A 22,844-nucleotide genomic window follows, 5' to 3' on the forward strand; every position below is an offset into this window, starting at 1 on the left:
GGTCTTATAGAATTGGAGCTGAATCGTGATAGATTTCTCTGCCGTTTTCTCGGAAGTCCTCGGCTTCAGGAGAGAGCGAGACTCACATTATGAGCTGTATTATTCTCCTGACACGCAGAGTGAAAAGCAGCTTCAGCACATTTAATATAGTCTTGTCTGCGGAGTGACTTTTCAATCCTAATGGATAATTCTAGTCTTTATCAGACCCATTTATGTTTTGGAGAGGCTTTGATACATCTGGGCGTGAGTGTGAATGAAATCCGCTGCCTTGTAAAACTATTCAACCCCTTAAAAGGCTTCAGATTCTTCTGGATTATAAACAACACTTATACAGTACACCTTGTTCTGGGCAGGTTTTTTTTTTTTCTTTTTTGCTCTTAACATAAAAATCAAAGTCAGAAAAAGAAAAGAAATCTAAAAAATGCTGCTTGTATTGAAGTATTCATCCTCTTCAGATTAGCACTTTGCACACCGCGTCACCGATTTCCATTCGTTCTTCCTAGCTGATCTGTTCCAGGTTCTTCATGTAGTTGCAAGGATGTTTGTGGACTGTAAGTTTGGCCATTGATTCAATCTGGGATTCAAATATGGACTTTTATTGTATAACGTTCACCTTGTTTTTTAAATCAACTCCTCTGTCGTCTTGGCTTCGCGTTCGGTATTTTGTTTCCTGCCCAAACGTGAAGATCCTTCAGGGGGATTAAATGCAATTGCAAGCCTTTTGGATATTTCTGACAAACATTTCCTGACTAGGTGAAGCACATTATCATAGCATACGTTTAGCAACCGGCTTTTTTTTCTCAGCAAGAAAAAGATGAAGTGTAAATCAGTGCTCTAGAACCAAAATATTGCTGGGTTTTTTAAACGTATGCAGGGTTAAGATCAGGTTGTTTTTTTGTTTGCTTTGTTGACACACCACATATAATTAAAGAAAAACACTTTGGTCAGGGGACAAATAGGGATTGGGCTGAAAATTTACTCTTCTGATCACTGTATATTTCATTAGTTAATGATCTAAATAGCTGCTGTACAATGATGGTGCAGTACATCCAGAGTTTACTACAGCTATAGGACTACAGATTTGTGGTGGGTTTAGCAGCTCATATCTACAGAAGAATGCTGCCACCTTGTTATTTGGCTTAATTTGCAGAATCATGCTGTAGTTATGACTCGGAAGCAGGAGGAGACCTCACTCGTATGTTGTGAACATACTGGTGGTAAACAGACCAGTGTTCCACAGAGGCTCAGCAGTTACGGCTCTGCTTCACCGATTAGCCCCAGATCAGCCAAGCTGTCACTGTTGGGCCCTTGAGACAAAGCCCTTACTTTTCTCATGGCATGTCTAGTCCCGCACTCTAACCCCAGCTTGCTAACAAGCTAGGATATGCGAGTAAAATAATTTCACAGTGCCAATGACAAAAGGTTTCATCTTTAAACACTGTTCATGTGAAGCACCATGATGCTCATTAATGCTGTCCTGATCAACCGTCTTTCCACACAACAGATGAAGGAGCCCTGGTCCGTGCAGCACGCAACCTCGGCTTTGTTTTCTCAGCCAGGACGCCGGACAGTGTCATCATCGAGGCGGTGAGTGTGTGTGAGTGTGTGTGTGTCAGTGATGTGATACAGTATGATACGATCGCTAAATCAACAGCTTTATCTGTTTGTCACTGTTGATGTTACTGCACTTTCTGTGTGTCACACACACTTGATTAAAGCTACTGTGTCAGACTAAAGGAACCGTTATAATAATGCACCCAAGCCCTTTTCTCTCTCTCTCTCTCTCTCTCTCTCTCTCTCTCTCTCTCTCTCTCTCTCTCTCGTTATAATGCCACCAGTGAGACTAAAGAAGGTTGCTGCTTGTGAGAATGTGTTTATTCTAATAATCTGTGTGATGTCTAATCTGTTACAGCACAGTGCTGTTAGCTTCTCACATCAGTAGGTGGGGATTGATTTTCTATAGTGAATGTTAGATTTATACGAACGGTAACCGATTCGTTCTAATTTGGGTAGCGTTGCTATAGTAACAGCATGTTGCAGTCTGGGACAGATAATCGGTGCAGCGTGTTTGTAGCATGCATGTGTCCAGTTTGTGCTGATTGAGCTCAATTGAATTAACAGGGCAGAGACGCGCCGTGTGTCGTGTCCTGCTTGTGAGACGACACATTAAAGCTACACTACACCAGAACCTCCAGAGTCATCTCTGTATTTACCAGTGATCCTTTTTAACACAGCACAGATTATGCTTAGAGCAATTGAGCTATTTTGATTCTTAAAGATATTAGACAGACAGACAGACAGATTCTTGGTCATTGCACAGGGTACAACAAAATTAGGTGTCTGCTCTTATGGTGCATAAAATGTTTAAAAAAAAAAAAAAAAAAGTATTCACAAATATAAAAGGTTTATGATTTAATTTTTCTGCCCTGCACACATGCGCAGGGAGAATATGACCTAGTTTCAGCTTAATAATGAATTCACTGATCAGGAACTTTATTTGAGCTGATATTCAGGCAACCAGTAAGCTTTTTTTCAACATGTACATGTTTTTTTTTTTTAATCAATGAAACCAGTAGATCACACACACTCACTGTCATACACACTCTCTCACACACTCACACACACTCTTACTCACTCACTCACTCTCACTTACTCACTCACTCACTTCCTCCCTCTCTTCCTTTCAGCTTGGTCAAGAAGAGAAATATGAACTACTGCACGTGTTGGAGTTCACAAGGTGCGTTGTGTTCTATTCTTTTTATTATTTAAGTCCACCACATCTGACAGATTCATTTATATCACTCACTTTGTTCATAAATTGACATATTGCACTTTTTTTACATTCAGAATAAGATTTTAAAGATCTGTTCGGCATGATGACGACGACGACGATGATGATTATGATAACCATGATGATTATTTTTCTTCCGCAGTGCCAGAAAAAGGATGTCGGTCATCATGCGCACTCCATCTGGAAAGATCCGGCTATACTGTAAAGGAGCCGTGAGTGTCTGTCTATCACCATAGTAACAGAGTGCTGCCAAACATCGGAGGCCACGGCAACGGCAGCCTCAAACGCTTTATTGAGCATCGTCTGTTAGGATGATTCGAGCTCACACACAATAGCAGATCTGTTTGTGTTTGCAGGACATTTTGCTAATGCATTACAGCTTCCTGCTTTTCAAACACCATCAGCAGGAAGCATTTTCTGTTTGCTTGTACAATGCTAGTAAATCTGAGAGAGAGTGGATTTATTCTGGGGTTAAGTGTTGATTTATTATTGATGTACTGCTACTGTAGGGTCGGACAACATACCAGATCTTACCAGGTATTTCTCTTCAGGTTTAGTTTGGAATGAACCTGAAACTCAGACATTGTTCCAGCACCACTGCAGAATACCAGGTGTCTTTGGTGCCGAAAAACAAGTGCGGTCTGAAATACTCAGGAAACACCGAAATGCCGCATCGACGTGTTAAAGAAAGTCATTTCCAACTGTTTTGACTCGGCAGTTGCAGATGCTTCTTCACTGCTCAGAAGAATCATTTGTTTCAGCTTTCACTGATACATAAACATCCAAATTGGCATTTCTTCCTTAGGCTGCTTAAAACATATCTGATTAGTGATGGACGGCTCACTCGTGTTGCTTTTTTTATCGAAAGTAAAGAAGAAAAAAATTCTATTTTCTCCCAGAAAGATCTGCAAGTGTAGGCTTAATGTAAGGATTTTATAGCTTACAAGCCAGACTTTCCTGCTATAACATATATATTTATCCCTAACCCAGGCTATACCATAATTATGACCTTATTGGGTAGATCCTGATCATTTAAGCTTTTATTCATGTGCTAGAAATATAGACTCCATAGACTCTGGATTATGGAGTGAAAACCCATTACAGAAGAATCATAAACGGATGTTAAATATGAACTGAAAGCCCGAATGTTTAATGCAGGATCGAATCCATAGTGTGGAAAAGATTGCAGTGTTGATGTTCTTCCACATCTGACCGATCATCTCTCTTTCACAGGACACAGTCATCTACGACCGTTTGGCAGATAACTCCAGGTATAAGGATATTACACTGAAACATCTCGAGCAGTTTGCTACAGAGGGTGAGAACACACACACACACACACACACACAGGCATTCAGCACACATTATGGAACACAAATCTTCCATTTTACTGAGGCATGTTTGCAGCAGTCTAAATGTTTGTCATCCTTTGTCTCTCCTGCCCCCTGGTGGCTGATTCAGATATTGCACTGTATTATCGTCCACAGAGATTCACTAGCAAGATTTGTCATTTAAATATTGACAATATAGTGAGTAAATCCCTGAGTCATAGAAAAACCAGCTGTTTTTTCTTTTTTCATTATTTTACTCTCAGCCACATAAAAACATTTATAACTTGAGGACTAATCCACACTAGTGACTCACTGAGTGACTGATGCTTTAACAAGTACAGCTGAGGTTGTTGCTCTGCACCACTTGCTCTGCATACTAGTGAACTTTTTGTTTCTCTAGGTTTGCGTACGCTGTGTTTTGCCGTGACCGACATATCCGAGTCATTGTACCAGCAGTGGCAGGAAGTCCATCACCGCGCCTGCACCTCTCTACAGAACAGAGCACTAAAAATGGAGGAAAGCTACGAGCTCATTGAGATGGTCAGAACTGTACACACACACACACACACACACACACACACACACAGAGCCCTGCATGTACACAAGCACATACACACACATACATACACACAGTACACACACAAAGCCCTGCATGTACACAAGCACATACATACACACACATACATACATGCATACATACATACATACATACATACACACACACAGAGCCCTGCATGTACACAAGCACATACACACACACACACACACACACACACACACACACATACATACATATACACACACACACATACATACATACATACATATACACACACACAGAGCCCTGCATGTACACAAGCACACACAAACATACACACACAAACATACAGTACACACACACACACACACACAGAGCCCTGCATGTACACAAGCACATACACACACACATACACACACACACACACAGTACACACACAAAGCCCTGCATGTACACAAGCACATACACACACACATACATACACACACACACACAGAGCCCTGCATGTACACAAGCACATACACACACATACATACACACAGTACACACACAAAGCCCTGCATGTACACAAGCACACACACACACACATACATACACACACACACACAGAGCCCTGCATGTACACAAGCACATACACACACATACATACACACAGTACACACACAAAGCCCTGCACACACACAGAGCCCTGCATGTACACAAGCACATACACACACACACACACACACATGCATACATACATACACACACACACATACATACATACATACATACATACATACATACACACACACACAGAGCCCTGCATGTACACAAGCACACACAAACATACACACAAACATACAGTACACACACACACACACAGAGCCCTGCATGTACACAAGCACATACACACACATACATACACACACACAGTACACACACACAAAGCCCTGCATGTACACAAGCACATACACACACACATACATACACACACACACACAGAGCCCTGCATGTACACAAGCACATACACACACACCCACACTCTCACTCTCCTTCCTCACTAATGCACCTCACTCTATTTGAAGCGATTCCTTGCAACAGTTACAGCATTTTGCAGACTCCCTTATCCAGAGTGACGTACAAAAGTGCTTAAGTCTCTATCATTGGATACATTAACTCTGGTTCAGGGGGCACGGTGGCTTGGGGGTTTGATTCCCGCCTCCGCCTTGTGTGTGTGGAGTTTGCATGTTCTCCCCGTGCCTCGGGGGTTTCCTCCGGGTACTCCGGTTTCCTCCCCCGGTCCAAAGACATGCATGGTAGGTTGATTGGCATCTCTGGAAAATTGTCTGTAGTGTGTGAGTGAATGAGAGTGTGTGTGTGCCCTGTGATGGGTTGGCACTCTGTCCAGGGTGTATCCTGCCTTGATGCCCGATGACGCCTGAGATAGGCACAGGCTCCCCGTGACCCGAGGTAGTTCGGATAAGCGGTAGAAGATGAGTGAGTGAGAGAGAACGCTGGTTCAATAGGGTTACATATTTAAGATACCATGAGTCTAAATCATTGTCAAAGTATTTTATTTATTTATTTATTTATTTATTTTTCCCTGCAACACATTTACATGCCTTGAACCACCTTGGTATCTGCACCACCTTTATCTTTCAACCCACACAGGTCAGTGACATGATATGATCAATGCCAACCAGCATCGATGGTCAAGGTGCCTCCATTCTCACCATCACCAGCTTTCTACCATCGTGACAGATAAATAGTTTCTGTTTGAAATGTTGTTTCATGAAGAGCCTGGCATATTGTTGGTAACATGGACTGTCGCACATGAGGGTTATACAGAAAGTGGAAATCTCTGACCACAAGTGATTTGGCACTGAATCTAAGGACTGTAGGCTGTAGTGACTAACACTCTAAGCTGCTCTGACGGACGTTAATTCAGTCCACGATCACAGTTTGCTGTGTATCTGTTGAACTGTCAGGTGACGTGATATAGCTGTGATTTAAATGAACATTTGTCTCATGTAGCAAAAGTCTTATCGATTTCTCACAGAGGAAGTGCAATGAATGCAATTAAAAACGTTAGGATTGACCACTGTTACAGAGACTGGTCAGCAGGGGGCAGTAAGAGTCTCTCTCAATCTCACTTTCTCTCTTGCTCGCTCTCTCTCTCTCAGGCACACACACATTACACGGATGAGGTGTATATGTCATACGTTAGAGTCAGTGGAGAGTCACCCTGACGAGTCAGCATGTCTACTGGAGTAAAATCCATATCTTGATTGTTATAAGAACAGAGTCGCAGCTTTTGCACTATAAGAGGTTCTGCTTTGAAACCCTGACCTAGCTTTTTTCACAGTACAAAACATTTCCTTTCACTAACGGTTTAAGCTCCGTGTTCCTCCCTTCCACAGCTCCATCTGCTCTTCAGGGTTCAGTCGTAACTCTGACGGCTTTGAAAAAACTGTGGTCGGTCAAAAGGCCAGGGGCTTCCTGAGAAAAACACTTCACACAGTCACACACCCTTCCACTCTCTCTCTGTCTGTCTCATACACACATGCAAGCAGCCAGGCGTCTGCGGTCAGAGCATGACTGTGATTCTCCTAAGCACTCGCTGCTCCTGTCTCTCTCCCAGATCCCACATCCTCACTCAGCTCAGTGTACGCTGGGTCAGCTGACCAGAGGAAAACACTCCTGCTGCTTCAGGCTGAGAAAGCGATCCTCTCCACACACCCACTGCACCTCGCTTTACGGGAAAGCCTTAAGTGATGCTATGACTGGGAACGGAGCGGTTGTGCTGAATGTTAAAGTCTGGTGTTAAATACTGAGAGTCAGGGATGGAGTTTCATAAAAACATTATGAAACGAAAGGGAGAGTTTCAGAGTTTGAGGTCGCTCTCTGAACACGATGAGACACGGCTATTCGGACACCATTCCTTAAGTGATTTTTGTTGAGTTTGGATCAGATTCAAATTTCAGAACCCGGTTGTTGTTACCTTAAAAAAGTGCATTGTGTATTTCTAAATGTTTAGGTTTAATTTAGGTTCTTTTTATTACTGTACGTTTATTTAGATTCAATGTGAATTACCTCAGTCATTTTTCTCCGTTTGGCATGTTGTAGTTCATATTGCTGGCACCGAAGTCTACATTACAGCACGTGAGACAGAGTGGATATGTGGTAACGCAGCAGCACCATTCAAGCCAAATTTTACTGCAACCAAAAGGAAGTCATTTACTCCGCCGCACAGAATGAACAAACCTGCGGGTTTGCAGCATAATTCTGGATGCAATTATGTCATTTTTAGTTGGATTTGACTGATTTTAATTATAACCCCTTTTTTTTTTTTTTTTTTTTTTTTTTTTTTTTCTGTTTAACAGAGGTAGCTGCCACTTTGTCCCAATGTCCATCTAAATCTGGTTTCTCTTTAAAAAGCTCACATATCTACAGATTTCTCCTGTTTAATGGACTTGTCAAGTGACAAGTCGTTGCCATGTGAGAGGCATTTTCCTACTTTTGTTTTCCATAAAAACTTGACCCTTTATTCTTGTGCAATGTATACATACTCATATATAACATATATATACTATAGGAAGCCTTTTTATATGTATTTTTTTGTCTTTAATCTTGAAACATGTATTTTTTTATATAAAGGTTTTGGTTTCTAACCGTTCTTTAAACAACTAACTGGGATTAGAAACGTCTGGTTTTATTCAGACGTTTATTAAATCATCTGATTTAAACAGGCCAATGATTTATTCTAATTCAAAGCCTGGTGCTAGGAATTGAACAGGACAAAGCAAAGATCTAGGATTCTGACTACACCAGGACCAACCCAACACACGCAGACCCAAACACAGACGTTGGTGTCGTGAGGTGAAATGGAGTTAGTACTGATCTGTAATTCCTCTGATCTTTGTAGAACCTCCAGCTGCTCGGGGCCACTGCGATTGAGGACAAGCTGCAGGACCGCGTCCCTGAGACTATCGAGACCCTGATGAAGGCTGACATTAAGATCTGGATCCTCACCGGAGACAAGCAGGAGACTGCCATCAATATAGGTGAGTTCCAGCGTAGTTGGAGTTGTAGACAGGTCCAAATGTAAGTAAGGTCTCTCTCTCTTCCTGTCTCTCCTTCATGCTCAGGGATGCAGCGTTGTATCTGATTTCCTGTGTGAAAGCAACAAGTGCTGATGTAACACACGTGACCCCTCCTCTCTCCTTCCCTTCAGCCTCTGCGGCTCAGACCTTCCTCTCAGATGTGGATCGCATGATTAGCCTACACTGCGATCTGTTGTGAGTTTGGGCTTCAAACAGCTAGCAGGCCAGGAGCAGAGCCAAACCGAGTGTGTGCTCTATGGCCACCTCGCAGCTCTGCCCTCAATCAGACTTTTGTGCTGAGCAGCTGCAGAGCACGGTTCTCTGGAAGCGACACAGTGCTCTGCAGAGCTCGCTCTCTTACAGCCACAGGGTAAAAAAACACCCACCTGAAGTTACTGAGCAGAAACTTTCTAGCTGTAAATGACTCTGTGGAAATGTGGAAATACCCAACATGTGCAGATACACACAGTTAGGGATGTGGTAGCCTAGTGGTTAAGGTGGTGGAATACCAACCAGAAGGTTATGGGTTTGAATCCTAGGTCCACCAAACGTTGGATGGGTGGATGGAGGTGTCTGCCAATGCTGTAAATCTCTCTGAGATCCATTTCCCAACATTTCAGTCCAGCACATTGTTTAGACAAATGGACTGCTGGCTTTTTGTCCCCAAATAAAATGATCGTCATGCAGTATAATGTTATAAAATAAAATGATAATCTTCATACAGTACATGTTATATGTTATGTGTATATATACACATCTTCATACAGTACATGTTATATGTGTGTGTATATATACACATCTTCATACAGTACATGTTATGTGTGTATATATACACATCTTCATACAGTACATGTTATATGTGTGTATATATACACATCTTCATACAGTACATGTTATATGTGTGTGTATATACACATCTTCATACAGTACATGTTATATGTGTGTATATATACACATCTTCATACAGTACATGTTATATGTGTGTGTATATATACACATCTTCATACAGTACATGTTATATGTGTGTATATATACACATCTTCATACAGTACATGTTATATGTGTGTGTATATATACACATCTTCATACAGTACATGTTATATGTGTGTATATATACACATCTTCATACAGTACATGTTATATGTGTGTGTATATATACACATCTTCATACAGTACATGTTATATGTGTGTATATATACACATCTTCATACAGTATATGTTATGTGTGTATATATACACATCTTCATACAGTACATGTTATATGTGTATATATACACATCTTCATACAGTACATGTTATATATGTATATATACACATCTTCATACAGTACATGTTATATGTGTGTGTATATATACACATCTTCATACAGTACATGTTGTGTGTGTATATATACACATCTTCATACAGTACATGTTATATGTGTGTGTATATACACATCTTCATACAGTACATGTTATATGTGTATATATACACATCTTCATACAGTACATGTTATATGTGTGTATATATACACATCTTCATACAGTACATGTTATATGTGTATATATATACACATCTTCATACAGTACATGTTATATGTGTATATATATACACATCTTCATACAGTACATGTTATATGTGTGTATATATACACATCTTCATACAGTACGTTATATGTGTGTATATATACACATCTTCATACAGTACATGTTATATGTGTATATATATACACATCTTCATACAGTACATGTTATATGTGTATATATATACACATCTTCATACAGTACATGTTATATGTGTATATATATACACATCTTCATACAGTACATGTTATATGTGTGTGTATATATACACATCTTCATACAGTACATGTTATATGTGTGTATATATACACATCTTCATACAGTACATGTTATATGTGTGTATATATACACATCTTCATACAGTACATGTTATATGTGTGTATATATACACATCTTCATACAGTACATGTTGTGTGTATATATACACATCTTCATACAGTACATGTTATATGTGTGTATATATACACATCTTCATACAGTACGTGTTATGTGTGTGTATATATACACATCTTCATACAGTACATGTTATATGTGTGTATATATACACATCTTCATACAGTACATGTTATATGTATATATACACATCTTCATACAGTACATGCTAAAGGTTTCAGATGTAGTCCTCTCGGCTTAGCTGTTATAATGTGCTTCAGTCTTTTGGGAAGGCTTTCCACTAGAGTTTGGAGCATGGCTGTTGATATTTGGTCATTAAGCCACAAGGTTAGTTACATGTTAGTGACATCAGGTAGTGATGGTAAGTGAGGTTGTCTGGGGCTCAGTCAGTGTTCCAGTTCATCCTAAAGGGGGTTCAGTGGGGTTTTCGGTGTGTGCTTCCAAGTTCAGGGAAGCACCACATATACATGTACTGTAGGTGAGATGTTCAGGTGTCTGCGAACCTTTGACCATAAAGTGCATCTCTTCCCAGTGACTCACAACACACACAAAAAAATGTATCTATAATCTCAGAAATCTGAAGCCAGAACAAGCGTTTTGCATTTTCCTGGTTTCTGCAGTACCACTATTGCATTATTAGTAGCAGTATTGCAGTATCATAATGTACAGAGTGCAATGATTCATTACTGAGTAACTAATAATCTGAATTTCTTTCCAGCTCTGAACTGAGAGATTACTTTTCAGATATATTTGAATATATCAATATCTTGCATTGCCTCACACCACCAGGGTTGGGGGTTCGATTCCCGCCTCCGCCTTGTGTGTGTGGAGTTTGCGTGTTTTCCCCGTGCCTTGGGGGTTTCCTCCGGGTACTGGTTGATTGGCATCTCTGGAAAATTGTCTGTAGTGTGTGATTGTGTGAATGAATGAGAGTGTGTGATGGGTTGGCACTCCGTCCAGGGTGTATCCTGCCTTGATGCCCGATGACGCCTGAGATAGGCACAGGCTCCCTGTGACCCGAGGTAGTTCAGATAAGCGGTAGAAGATGAGTGAGTGAGAGTGAGTGAGAATATCTTGGGTTCTGCCATCTGAAAAAAGTCACAACCACTGATTTAATGGATGCAAATTTAAATTTCTGTCTTAATAAATCCCAAGAGAACTGGGAGAGAAAAAGACCAGTAGAGAAACTGGTTATCCTTTTCCTATTTGCACGTATAATAAAATACAGGAAAACAGGGAAAAAGTAGGAAAGAGTCGAGGTCTCTGTTCAGTGCTGATTGAACACCAGCAAACAGAACTAGTAGGAAAGTAAGTGGTGTGTGTGTGTGGGGCGATAGATCCAGTCAAAGCCAAAATAAGCAAGTGAGTGGCCTCTAGGTGTTTTGCATCTGCTGTGTAGTTGAGTCGGATTTCTGGCTCAGTGTGAATCGCTGTGCTCAGTGAGTTTGACTGATTCTCTGTCCGAGTCGAGTCGGGGGTGTTCGTGTACTCCTTGCCTGTAGGATTAATGGGAGAGTTTTGGAGAAAGCAACATGCTGGTCTGAGTGAGTGAGTGAGGCTGCCCTCTGCCTTGGATGGCCTGTTGCTCTTGGCCTGTGCACTACTCTAGCCCTCTTAGACGTAAAAGTGCAAACAAACAGCCACGAGCCAAGCCAAATAGCTCTCCATGCCCTCCACTGCCCTGAAACTCCACAACTTAGAGGCTGCTAATGCAACCATGGTGTGTAACCATAATTACGTTCCCTCTTCCTCTGCTCAGACAAGGACTATTCTGTGTTACACCAGTATCACTGCAATTCCCAGTTTGCTTTGCTGTGAGGCGAGCATCATTTATCCCCAATATACATGCGAGAGAACGGGAGACAAAAGGGGGAAAGGAGGGTCGACACACTGAGTAGTGCTAAACTGTACTGAGTTTAACAGCTTAGCTCTAACAAGGCCAGTCGCCAGGAGTGGAAATGACAGACATTAAGAAATGAAAGGCTTCTGGTCTGCGTAAACCTTAGACCAGTTTAAAGACTTGACCTGTATGAAAAAGCAAGCCACACTATTTCTGCGTAATCTAATCTCCACCTTGCATGCGTCTCCTTGTGTTTTACTGTAACAGTCCCTGAGGGAGGCTCTATTGTACCCCAACACACACACACACACACACTCCTGAGCTCCATCCCTCCTCGGGGATTCTCCTCTGCCTCAACAGAGCCATCATGTCGTATATTCACACACAGACACAAATTCCTGCTTGTAAAAACTCTTCCCCCAAATCCTGATAGCTGCTCAGGGCAGGTTGTGTTAAAGCACACGCTCAGTCTGCTGTGTCTCATAGCAGTGACCATGTTTACATCTGATCTGTATTTATTTACACATTATACTGTACATCTGAATCCAAACTGATCACCTGTAACGATTAGCATTTAGTGTCAGTGTTAGCGTTTCTGACATCGAGCCTCGTCAGTGTAATAAGTCTCTTAGCTTCGTTTAGCACATTAGACAAGTATACAACCGTATTGTTTATTTTAGTCTTAACACATTATGTTCGGTTGATTCACCTACCTTTTAATGGCCATTTTGTGTTTTAATGCAAAACAATTTAGTATTTAGTAAGTAACTGGAATCAAGGATTTATATGAAAATGTGATGTATGAAACCTACAGTATCAGTTAGTAGTAGTTAGAAATATTTTGCTGAGCTCAAACAAAAGGGACAGCCGTCCGATTTGGCTGTTAGCTATTAGAAATAAAAGAGTATTTCTATTTTTTTATTATTATTTATTACAATTTTTTTTATTTATTAATTTTTTAAGTAGTGTTGATTGTGTTAATGAGAACTCGAATAGAGAAGATGGCAAACGTCAGGCTCAGACAAGTTACGTCTATTAGACTCAGCAGCATTATATAGCGAGGTAGGGGATGAAGAGCACCATGGTGTTGATGGTGCTATTAGTGAGAACGGTCTGAGCAGCGTGTAAAGATGAGGAGGTGAAAGAGATGGAAAGACTAAAGTGCTGCTGCATTGCTCTGTTTAGGTATAGATGAATCAAGCGCTGATTCTCTCTAGCAGGGGTTTAACTGTGTGTCATAATGTAATCCCAATGAGAAGATTGAAGTTTCAATTAAAAAAAACTCCAAAAAAAAAAAAAAAAATAAATAAACTTTTTTTTTGTCTACATAAAGGATTTTTTTTCTTTGTTTTAATTTTTAATTATTTTTATTTATTTATTTCATTTAAAAAAGCTCCAAAATTTTTTTTTTTTTACAAAATCTATTTAGTAATTTCTTTTGTCTACATAAAATTGTCAACATTTTTTTTTCTTTTTTTAATTTAATTATTTTTTATTTATTTGTTTGTTTATTTGTTTGTGTTTTTGTTGCTTTAATTGTGTGTTGTCACAGTGTCTGTTGTTTGAGCTCTTCGAGTTTCTTCTGCACTACTTGTTATGTAACTGACCTTAAGCTCGCAGTATTGTTGAAGGTCTCGAGTGTTTGACATGTGTTTTCTCTCTCTTTTATAGGACACTCCTGCAAGCTCCTCACCAAGAACATGGGCCTGCTGGTGATTAATGAGGAGACTCTGGATGTAAGGCTGAGTAACGTGTGCTGTTTATAGTGCGAGCTGCAGTGGGACTCACAGTCTGTTACAGTTCAGTGCATGAAAAGATGGAAGCAATTGACAACCGGCTGGGGTTCGGACCTTTGTGACCCGGTTCTGAGCCACACAAGTTCCATATAGCTTCAGAATAATTTAATGTCCCATATGGGCTTTTGGCCTGAAGTTCCTCATCTGTCTCTCTCTTTGCATGTCTGCTGCTGCTGTGCTGCTTCTCCCTTTCCTTCTATCTCTCTCGCTCTCTCTCTCGCTCTCTCTCTCTCTCTCTCTCTCGCTCTCTCTCGCTCTCTCTCTCTCTCTCTCTCTCGCTCTCTCTCTCTCTCTCTCTCTCTCGCTCTCTCTCTCTCGGCTCTTGTAGTTCATGTCTACAGGATCCTCTGGTTTTACTGCTTGTAACAAGGCCTCAGGTGGAGTTTTATAAGCATCTGCAGAGAGCGAGACGTGTAAAGAGAGAGCAAAGGGAAAATGGAGAATGCTGATAATGGCACGGCACGGTAGGGTAGGGACGGACAGATGGATGGATGGATAGATGGATAGAACTGTATTGGCGGCTCAGAAGGCGCAAGTTCACATCCACACATGCTCTCACACATGTAGATCATTCAGCAAAAATGTTGTCTGCTGCCCATCACAGTAAAGAGCCTGCTGCTGCTTTTGAGAAGAAACATTAAACACATGCACATGCTCACACTCTCTCACACACATCCACACACACACATGCGCACACACACATGCACAAAGGTCAGGCTGCCCTACAGGGAGGGCCTTGTCTGTTGTCTGTGCATGTTAAGTTCTTGCCGTCAAAGTGGAGGCAAGAATCTCTCACACACACACACACACACACACACACACACACACACTCACTTACAAACACACCCCTAGACGTGTAGAGTGTGGGCCGGACCTGAGTGATGACAAACGGCTCTCCGTCTGTCAAACAGTCGTTTACCCTGATGGATGGAGTGAGGAAGAGAAAAAGAGGAGAGAGCAGTGGAAAGTCTTTGTGCGGTGTTTGAGACTTCATACTTTCTCGCCACAAACACGCAGGATTTTTGGGGGTGAGCCGTCACTGGGGACCCGAAAGCTCTCATCACACCACGTTGCGTACATCAGCAACACAACATTCTTGCGTCTAACACTGCTTTTAAAAACACAGCACATTTAAAAAAAAAAAAATAATTAAAAAAAGGAGGTTAGAGAAAGCGTGAGATCTCTGGAATTTGAATCTGGCACCAAAATCCATGTCGCAGTTTGAGTCTTTCACAAACTACAGAGCATCATGTATGAAAATCAGCAGAGTTTACAGTGTATGGTGTGAAAAACAAAGACAAAAAAAAAACCATTGTGTGAGCGACACATCTGAGGTGGAAATGTCTTGATGGAGAGCAGTAAGACTGTTCTGAGCTGCCAGGGTTAGGTTAGTAACACAATCACTCTTTATAACCGCAGTGAGCAGAAAAGCTTCTAGGCAATGAGCTTGAGGTGGACGGGCAGATGTTCGGAGTAACGGGTTGAAATATTTCAGCAAACATAGTAGAGAACACGTACAAGCGGATGTTCGAATCTTACCTTCGAAATAAACCTCCTTTAATAAATCACTAATTTGAAGCCTCATTAGGGTTCTCGCGTATTGTTCGGCCTGTTGCATTGATCGAGGAATAAACCACCAACAGGGTGTTCTGTTAAAGGACAATAATGAGTAGAGTGGAAGAGTTACATCCTGAAGTGTAAAATTACCAGCCTTATATTTTTAATTCTTTTTAATTTCTCTTAATATTGTGCACTTTGCTTGGACAGAAATGATGAGACACTATAATACGCGTCTCAGTGTGACGCGTGATCGACAGTCTGATGTAGAAAAGATTTACGTGTTTAAAGCAGCCAGCGGCAGACAGACTTGATTCGGTGAGTCTGAAAAAGAACAGAGCGTCAGTGACGTACTGTAGGAAGGGACAGGAAAAATATATACAGTTGTGTTTATAAGGAAATAAAATAGTAATTATAAAAGATGTATTTGAGGTATTCTGGGTAGTCGCTGCTCTTTTTGCAGCTGTATGACAAGATCTCAGTCTCTCTTCACATTTTTCACTTTTTCAGATGAATTGAAAAGAATTTTTGTAAATAATGAAATCATTTTTATGTTACGGTTTGAAGTGAAACGATACCCTCAGATATGGAAATAAATAGCAACTATTTTCTTCTAGTTATTAATTAATTAATGTTGAGTAGAAATGCGATTTTCGAAATATCTTTTACATTTATTGAATCCTGTGTAACTACTTAAAGTCTTCTCTCCTCTCACCCTAACGCCATAACGGCGTCCTGACAGGAAACGTACCTGAGTAACTTAACAAATGACCCTCAGCCTGGCAACATCCACACCGGCTTTAACACAGCACTGGAACAAACCGCCTTTTAGAAATACGGTCTAGAATACAACATCTGGACCACGTTAACCTGCCTAGTGTCTATTAAATGTTGAATAGAAGGTGCTATCATTATCTGTGTAATAATTTAACGTAGCATAATGCAGCCTTAGTGACACAGAGAAAGAAACAAAACAGTTTTCAGTCTGTTCTCATGCTCTTTTAGCTGCTTTCTCGGTCATGTGACAGATTTGTTTTCTCCTCCAGATTACTTTTTGTTTAGTGAATTAAATACAGTGCCTCACATTAAATATTCACCTTTTGTACTTTTCTACTTTTGGTCGTTTTACACCCCGGAAATGAAATGGATTTATCCCAAAATCGTATTAACGGAAATACACAGATTTCATTCTGTTGCTGTGGAACTAGTTCTGCTTCCAGCGGCCACGAGAAGTGCTTTATACAGAGTGACGTCTCATGGCTAATTACATTACATCCCGTTTACATCGGTTAGGCGTCAGTTACTCATCTATCATTCTCTGATCTCTAAAGCAAGCTGAAAGATGCTCGTCTGTCTGTCGGTGTGTTATTGTGATTCCTCCTGGAATGACATGAATACAGAGGCTTACTGTATAGCCACAATATTGTAAGGCGGCTGACGGTTTTGACGAAGCCTCAGGCTGATCATTGTGGTATTGGACTTTAGTGATCCACAAGTGCTGATTCTGTGCAGAATTGACTCCTGAGATGGAAAGTTGTGATTTTTAGTTATTTATTTTGTAGGTTTTTTGAGAGAACTCTGAAGTGGCGTAAAACCGTGTGGTTTTGGAGAGTGAGCTTCATCGCATATTTCAGACCCGCAGAAAACACACTGCTTTTGTTCACTTCCAACCAGCTGTGTCACAGACAAAACATTTTTTTTTTAATGTGCTTTTACTGTGCTCAAAAGGAAATGAATCAATAATAATAATCAAGGGTGTTCACTCTGGAGGAGCAGAGAAGCTGGAATGGTACAGAGGAACTCATAAGCAGTGTATTGTGCTGGAAAGGAGACTCTATCGACATCACTGGCTTCATCGGTCAACCCGGACACTCGACACTTCTGTCACGCTGACCTGCTGAACCTGGGCTAGCAGAAAGGAAGAAGCAGGAAGTGTGTGTATTGTGTGAGCTTCTTGTGTCACATTAGGTCCTTTCAGCTTTACTGCCTAAGTCCAGGCGAACAGCTCACACCGTCGTCTCTGTGTATAACGCCATGCTTCAAGCACTCGAGGCCAGCTGTCTGACTCAAGTAGCCACATCCTGTGAAACACCTTTTCACCGTGACTCCGGAGAGACCCACGACTGGAACTCTGTAGCATAACGGATGCCTTCCATACACTAATCCAAACACACTTCAGCTGCAGTCACAGTTCACTCAGGCACACAAACACAGAGGGCTGATGAGGCGGCAGGCAGCATTAGGGTGTAGTATTGGGATCACACACACACACACACACACACACACACACGTGCTGAAACTTATTTAGAGTGCACTCCTAATGGAAACACTGTTTAATCAGATTGTTTATCAGCCTTCATCACTGCACTTATCTCATAATGATCTTTATACTTTGTCTCAGCATTTGTACTGATGCTGATGAGGTACGTGGATGTAGTGTGACATCTCTTTTTTTTAAATCTCTCTCTCTCTCTCTCTCTCTGTCTCTCTCACACACATACACACACTCACACAGACACAGTGTTTTATGGCTCTCAGCAGGGATGGCCACGCTTTTGTAGAGACGTCCTCACAGCTGCACAAGTCACTGACTCAATCTTCTCTCTCTCTCTGTGTGAAATTCGAAGCTCCTCTCTGCAAATATTTCCTTTGAGCTTGAGTTTCAGCGCTTGTTATGCCAGCAGAGGTTTGGTGGGTCCCCGAGGTGCAATCTCCCTGCCTTAAGGCATCTGCTCCTCAACACACGCACTCCCTCCAGCCCTATACCGAGTCGCTTTGTGAGCAGACGAGAGCAGCGATGTCTGCTGAAGCTGTTAGATGGAAGGGTGTTATTGGTGACGCTCACATGAGCCCAGCTAGATAATATAACCGTCAGGATGCAGTTCCTCATGTCAGTGCTTTTGGTACACGTTAACATGCACATTACTCCTGCGCACGTGACCGTCGAACCCCGTTACGAACCCAGCGGGACAAGATTCGGGTCCTTTATCTGCATGACACCAGAAGATTAGGTGTGGAATTTCTTTAACCTGGCTTTGTGTAGTAGACGCCTTGTAATTCAGAACAGCTTTAACGCTTGCAAGCTTGATCTTTGATGAACAGATTCCTTTTGGTTGTTCCATCAAATTTGTAAACGTGGTTTATTCTAAAATTTCCGTTTTCATGTTTTAATGTCAACATCCTGGCATCTGTACCTGTATACTGCACTAGCCGTGCGCTTTGATTCGGTTTGAATGCTTTCGGATATGATGTGGTGTAGTTTTCAAAGGCAAATAGATTGTAGCTTGTTTTTCTTGATTCTTGTGAAGCTTTTTAGTCCTTAAAAGCTAAAATCTTATAAAGCTTCAAAGGCAGTTTGATCAGAAGTGTGATGTTACTTAATACGGTTTGGAGACCTGTCTGTTCTGTTCCGTTGATACAGTAATAGATCAGCATTCGATGCGTCTTCAGAGCAAAACTGATATTAGAAGTGATCGGCTGTCTTAATACCACGTGCACACTTGTTTATATCACTCAGAGTGAGATTTAATCCTAAATCACTTACCGTCTGTGTTACTTTCAATTCTGCACGTTATTGTTACTTGTCACTAATATTTAACTACTGTTACACATGAAACATCTGCGTCTTTTGCAACTACTGCACATGCAGCGTAACACACTGAGGACAGCGACCTCTGCGCTCTTCCATACACACGAGCTCATAACAACATACGATTGGATAGTCACTGTGATTGACAGATGAGAGAGAGTATGCCACACCTTCCATGCCTTACTCATGGTCACGAATAGCTGTGACAAATCCAGCACACAATCTCTAAACTTTAGTGTGACAGCTTTTTACTGTAGTTGCAGCAGTCAAAAGTCTTCTTGTTGTTTTTTACATGGGTTCTAGGTAAAAATCTTCAACTATCCTTTTTTAAAGTTTTCCCAACACAGGGGTGGGTATTTTTTTTTACACAAGTCACAAAGATGCTCGATGACAAACTGGCACTAAACATAGAACATGATCCAAAGAACATTTAAGTTTGAATCTCTTTCCCCACTGTGATGTTATTAATTATAAATAATCTGAAGAGAGAGATCAGTTCTGACAGCTCTGTTACACACATTTTCATCATTCAGTATGAATGTCAAACATACAGTACTGCTAGATGTGGTGGGAAGTGACAGGAATCTTTAAAATGATTAATCTCTCTCTCTCTCTCTCTCTCTCTCTCTCTCTCTCTCTCTCTCTCTCTCTCTCTCTCTCTCTGTCTCTCTCTCTGTCTCTCTCACACTCTCTCTCTCTCTCTCTCTCTCTGTCTCTCTCTGTCTCTCTCACACTCTCTCTCTCTCTCTCTCTCTCTCTCTCTCTCTCTCTCTCTCTCTCTCTCTCTCTCTCACTCTCTCTCTCTCTCTCTCTCTCTCTCTCTCTGTCTCTCTCACACTCTCTCTCTCTCTGTCTCTCTCTCTCTCTCACACTCTCTCTCTCTCTCACACTCTCTCTCTCTCTGTCTCTCTCTGTCTCTCTCTGTCTCTGTCTCTCTCTGTCTCTCTCTCTGTCTCTCTCTCTCTCTCTCTCACACTCTCTCTCTCTCTCTGTCTCTCTGTCTCTCTCTCTCTCTCTCCCTCTCTCTCTCTCTCTCTCTCTCTGTCTCTCTCTCTCTCTCTCTCTCTCTCTCTCTCTGTCTCTCTCTCTCTCTCTCTCTCTCTCTCTGTCTCTCTCACACTCTCTCTCTCTCTGTCTCTCTCTGTCTCTCTCTCTCTCTCTGTCTCTCTCTCTCTCTCACACTCTCTCTCTCTCTGTCTCTCTCTGTCTCTGTCTCTGTCTCTGTCTCTCTCTCTGTCTCTCTCTCTGTCTCTCTCTCTCACACTCTCTCTCTCTCTGTCTCTCTGTCTCTCTCTCTCTCTCTCCCTCTGTCTCTCTCTCTCTCTCTGTCTCTCTCTCACACTCTCTCTCTCTCTCTCTCTCTCTGTCTCTCTCTCTCTCACACTCTCTCTCTCTGTCTCTGTCTCTCTCTCTCTCTCTCTCTGTCTCTCTCTGTCTGTCTCTGTCTCTCTCTCTCTCTCTCTCTCTCTCTCTCTCTCTCTCTCTCTCTCTCTCTCTCTCTCTCTCTGTCTCTCTCTCTCTCTGTCTCTCTCTGTCTCTCTCTCTCTCTCTGTCTCTCTCTCTGTCTCTCTCTCTCTCTGTCTCTCTCTCTCTCTGTCTCTCTCTGTCTCTCTGTCTCTCTCTCACACTCTCTCTCTCACTCTCTCTCTCTCTCACACTCTCTCTCTCACACTCTCTCACACTCTCTCTCTCTGTCTCTGTCTCTCACTCTCTCACACTCTCTCTCTCTGTCTCTCTCTCTCTCTCTGTCTCTCTCTCTCTCTCTGTCTCTCTCTGTCTCTCTCTCTGTCTCTCTCTGTCTCTCTCTCTGTCTCTCTCTCTCTCTCTCTCTGTCTCTCTCTCTCGCTCTCTCTCTCTGTCTCTCTCTCTCTCTCTCTCTGTCTCTCTCTCTCTCTCTCTCTCTGTCTCTCTCTCTCTCTCTCTCTCTCTCTCTCTCTCTCTCTCTCTCTCTCTCTCTCTCTCCCCCCCCTTTCCGATATTTCTCTGCTATTCTCAGTCACATATGAACCATTCTATCAGATCTCTGTGTTGGTTTCTTATCGGTTCCCATGATGGGCCATGTTTTTAGAGTAGCCCATCCTTCCAGCGTAAAGGAAACAGGAATCATGTGACTCTTTAGGGGAATTAAGTGAAGTGCATTTCTGTTCCTAAACCAAACAGCACTATCCTCCTGGCTACCCAAACCCTTACAATAACACCTTTCTTCTTCAAGGCATATTCCCTGTTAAAAACCTTTTCTGATATTCAAACCCTTAACCCTTATTGGTGGGGTCATAGTAAGGATGCTGTTTTTTTTTTGGAGAGGTGGAGGAGGAGAAGGGGGTGGGGGTGTTCAGAGCAGTCAGCTCTGATTAAAATCTTCCAGGCGGAAACAGTGCACAGAATTATTCCTGGCTCCTGATTTGAGCGCGTTCATCTGGGGGCGGCCATTCTTGGAAAAACAAGCTTTCTACTCAGACCGTTGCTCTGTTTAGTGCTGTGAACCCACACATAGCCACAAAGAGAGAGAGGGAATGGATTAATGACACAGAAGAAAGAAGGAGAGAGAGAGCGCTTAGAGCTCTATGAGGGCTCGGGGTAAATTCCCTGGCTGTCGTAATTCATGCGAGAGCCCTTTTGAGAGCCGGATTCTTCCAAACGAACCATCACTCCAGGGTTCAGCGCTGCTTTCTGTCAGCTGAAGCGTGCCATATGTGTGTTTATCCTCGCTTCTCATCAGCCTCACTTTGAGCGTAATTACATTAATAATAAACCGAATTCAGCCTCATGCGAAGATGACATTGTTAGGTTACACGAGAAGTCCTTCATGTTCTGCAGTGAGGATGATTACTCTAGCATGGCCAGGGAAAAGCTTGTAAAATTATCTCTCTGAAGTTTATTTGTGCTTTGTCTCGGAGTAGCGTCTCAAAAGAATTTATCGGAGCTCAATACAGACACGACTGGCCCTGCTCGCTCTCTCTCTCTCTCTCTCTCTCTCTCTCTCTCTCTCTCTCTCTCTCTCTCTCTCTCTCTCTCTCTCTCTCTCTCAGGAGGGTGGGGTTCTGCGCCTTTGTTGTGGTTGTGGGTGAAAAACTGGTATTAGTAACATGTCCTGGCAGGTATGAGCAGGCTAGGAAAGATAGGGCTGTTTTTACTGATGGAAATCAATGTGCATCTGCAAACTTCTTCCTCCATTCAAACACAAATGACTGATGGAGATGTCGAAATATTAGAACACTGTACTAGTAATAGAGCGGTACTGTTGGGTATATTGTGTTTAAAAAAAACCCCCAAAAAACACACAATTATGTAACCAGGAAATTCATTCCAGTTCGAACATGAAGTCTATTTTGTTGTCATGGCAACTTCATATCGTAGGGATA

General features: G+C 41.9%; 1 protein-coding gene across 6 annotated transcripts in view; it reads left to right on the plus strand.

Annotated features, from left to right (window-relative positions):
- Positions 1-22,844, plus strand: part of atp8a1 (ATPase phospholipid transporting 8A1) — a 120,527-nt gene that overhangs the window by 65,220 nt on the left and 32,463 nt on the right. For all 6 annotated transcript variants that reach the window (XM_060884631.1, XM_060884632.1, XM_060884633.1 and 3 more), the window contains 7 exons: positions 1,505-1,587; positions 2,688-2,737; positions 2,934-3,003; positions 4,025-4,109; positions 4,523-4,662; positions 8,568-8,706; positions 14,212-14,276. In XM_060884631.1, coding sequence (XP_060740614.1) covers positions 1,505-1,587; positions 2,688-2,737; positions 2,934-3,003; positions 4,025-4,109; positions 4,523-4,662; positions 8,568-8,706; positions 14,212-14,276 — 632 coding nt within the window. The remainder of the gene's footprint in view (positions 1-1,504; positions 1,588-2,687; positions 2,738-2,933; positions 3,004-4,024; positions 4,110-4,522; positions 4,663-8,567; positions 8,707-14,211; positions 14,277-22,844) is intronic.

The sequence above is a fragment of the Tachysurus vachellii genome, chromosome 13 (genome assembly GCF_030014155.1).
Source record: "Tachysurus vachellii isolate PV-2020 chromosome 13, HZAU_Pvac_v1, whole genome shotgun sequence".
In the NCBI taxonomy this organism is placed as follows: domain Eukaryota; kingdom Metazoa; phylum Chordata; class Actinopteri; order Siluriformes; family Bagridae; genus Tachysurus; species Tachysurus vachellii.